Raw genomic sequence first — 2735 nt, forward strand, 5'->3', positions numbered from 1 at the left:
CAATGAACAACCTGAACGATTACTGACTGCGCTGCAACAGTGGACATTTGAGCATTTGGCGTTTACCTGGAAAAGGAATGGGAAGTAGGAAAGGATTTTTTTAATGAAGTCTAAATCTTTAAACAGTTATTTCATACAGAGATTTTCAGTTCACCTTCAAGACAAATGATTTGTCTAGCTACTTCCACTATACCCACTGCTGTGCTATTTCAGCACCTGTAAGCATCCATCAGCTGTTTTCTCCCATTTTCAGTTATCAAAAAGTTAAAAAGGAGAGACATTCCCATAACATAAATTAAAACATTATACAACACAAAATAAAAATATTATACTTTAACAAAGAACAGAGACCATACAGCATTTGAATCACTAATTCCTTCTTTCAATCAGGGTCCAGGCCCCAAGCCACAAAGGACAGATCGGAATATTTTCAGACTGGGCAAGTATTCATTTGATCCTACCTCAGATCTAATAATCTAATGTTGCTGTCCTCGGGGGTGGGATACAATAAAGAATATTATTTTTAAATGAGTCTGACCCTACTGCCTTGCAGTTACTCAAAGATCTATACTACTAAAGTACTATCTACTTAAATAGCTTTGAAGATGAAAGGTTCACACACTTCTCAGAGTGGCTTGGTGGTGGTCAACAGACCCCCTAGTGGTCAGATGAGGTGGAAACAGACTTTGGCTTTGGCTGCCTTTGTGCCACCATAAATGAGGCCTTAAATGCCTCTATACTAATGCTTGTAGTATGGGGAACAAGCAGGAGGAACTTACCCTCCTGCTAGCTAACACAAACCTGTACATAGTGGGGCTCACTGAAACCTGGTGGGATTCAACCCATGACAGGGCAGTAAACATCAAGGGCTATAGGCTGTACAGGTGGGATAGAATGGGGAGGAAAAGTGGGGGTTTGGCGCTCTACATCAAAGAGCAATACACGTCCTCAACAAAGAGCACAGGGTCAGAGGAGGGGCAGACTGAAGTGCTCTGGGTTAGAATACAAGGGGGTCAGGGGAAAGGGGACTTAATGGTGGGTGTCTACTATTGACCATCCAACCAGGGAGAAGAGCTGGACTGGGAATTCTCAGGTCAGCTTGTGGAGGCAGTTAGGTCAAGGGACATGGTCATCATGGGTGACCTAAACTACCCAGACATCTGCTGGGAGGAGCAGTTAGCCAAGTCTGACTGCTCACATAGATTCCTAGCCAAGATACAGGACCTCCACCTAACCCAGGAGGTGCACAGTCCCACCAGGGGAAATGCCTTGCTGGACCTGGTCCTGGCCATAGGCGATGACCTGGTGAGGGGACTGTAGGTTCTCGACCACCTGGGCAATAGTGATCATCGCCTACTGGAATTCACCATCCAGCGCAGGGTGTCAAAGGCCTGCAGCATGGCATCAGCTCTTGACTTCAGAAGGGCCAATTTCAATGAGCTAAGGAGATTAGTTGGGGAGGCACTGAGGTCCTGGAGGGGAGGAGAGTTGGGAGTTCAAGGCAAGTGGTCATTCCTTTAGGAGATGATCCTCCAAGCCCAAAGGGTGACAATCCCAATGCGAGTCAAAGGGGCCAAGAGCGCTCAAAAGCCCCCATAGCTCACCAAAGGCGTTCAGAAATGTCTGAAAGCTAAAAAGGAGGCGTACACCCGATGGAAGGGAGGGGCCAACACCAAAGAGGATTATACCTCCATTGCTCAAGACTGTAGGGGGGGACATTAGGAAGGCTAAAGCTGAAACCGAACTAGAACGAGCGACCAGGATCAAAGTTAATAAGAAGTCTTTTAAATAGATAGGGAGTAAAAAGAAAGCACCGGGTAACGTGGGACCCCTGCAGGACACACTTGGCAATCTGGTGGTTGCACCAGACGACAAAGCTGACCTCTTTTAACAAATTCTTTGCTTCCGTTTTTCTGAGTAGGGACCAAGACATCCCCCCCACCAGGATTCCAGAAGGACTAAGGAGAGGACCTAGTTAGGGAACTTCTGGTGGGACTGGATGTGTTCAAATCAGCAGGTCCAGATGATCTGCACCCCAAGGTGCTGAGGGAATTGGCAGAGGTCATTGCAGGATGCCTGGCATGGCTTTACGAGCACTTGTGGTGCTCTGGACAGCTGCCAGAGTACTGGAAAAGGGCCAGTCGTGGTCCCCATTTTCAATAGTTTTTCTGGACTTTAGGAAGGCCTTTGACACTGTATCTCACCCCATTCTCATTAAAAAAATTAGGCGACTGTGGCGTTGATGCCTACACAGTCAGATGGGTTGCAAATTGGCTGAAGGGCCACACCTAGAGAGTGGTGGTGGACGGGTCATTTTCAACCTGGAGGGACATGGGCAGTGGGGTCCCCCAGGGCTTGGTCCTTGGGCCCGCACCGTTTAACATCTTCATCAGCAACTTGGATGAGGGGGTGAAAAGCACCTTGTTCAAATTCGCAGATGACACTAAGATGTGGGGAGAGGTGGGCATGCTAGAAGGGAGGGACAGGCTACAACTAGATCTGGATAAGTTACAGGGATGGGCGGATGAGAATAGGATGGGATTCAATACTGACAAGTGCAAGGTACTGCACCTAGGAAGAAAAAACCAGCAGTATACCTAAAGGTTGGGGAACTCCCTTCTCATTAGCACAGAGGCAGAAAAGGATCTTGGAGTCATTATTGATTCCAAGATCAACATGGGCCGCTAATGCGAGGATGTGGCTAGTAAAGCTAACCGCACCTTGGCATCACAAGC

General features: G+C 47.6%; 1 protein-coding gene across 3 annotated transcripts in view; it reads right to left on the reverse strand.

Moving 5' to 3' along the window:
• LOC109296158 (trichohyalin-like) overlaps nucleotides 1-2735 on the reverse strand; it is a 41773-nt gene that overhangs the window by 25037 nt on the left and 14001 nt on the right. For 2 of the 3 annotated variants that reach the window (XM_019515416.1, XM_019515417.1), the window contains exon 3: nucleotides 12-66. The exons of the other annotated variant lie outside the window; for it this stretch is intronic. In XM_019515416.1, coding sequence (XP_019370961.1) covers nucleotides 12-66 — 55 coding nt within the window. The remainder of the gene's footprint in view (nucleotides 1-11; nucleotides 67-2735) is intronic. 3 annotated transcript variants of the gene reach the window in all.

Source organism: Gavialis gangeticus, unplaced genomic scaffold (genome assembly GCF_001723915.1).
Source record: "Gavialis gangeticus isolate Ggan-Ray unplaced genomic scaffold, GavGan_comp1, whole genome shotgun sequence".
Lineage (NCBI taxonomy): Eukaryota > Metazoa > Chordata > Crocodylia > Gavialidae > Gavialis > Gavialis gangeticus.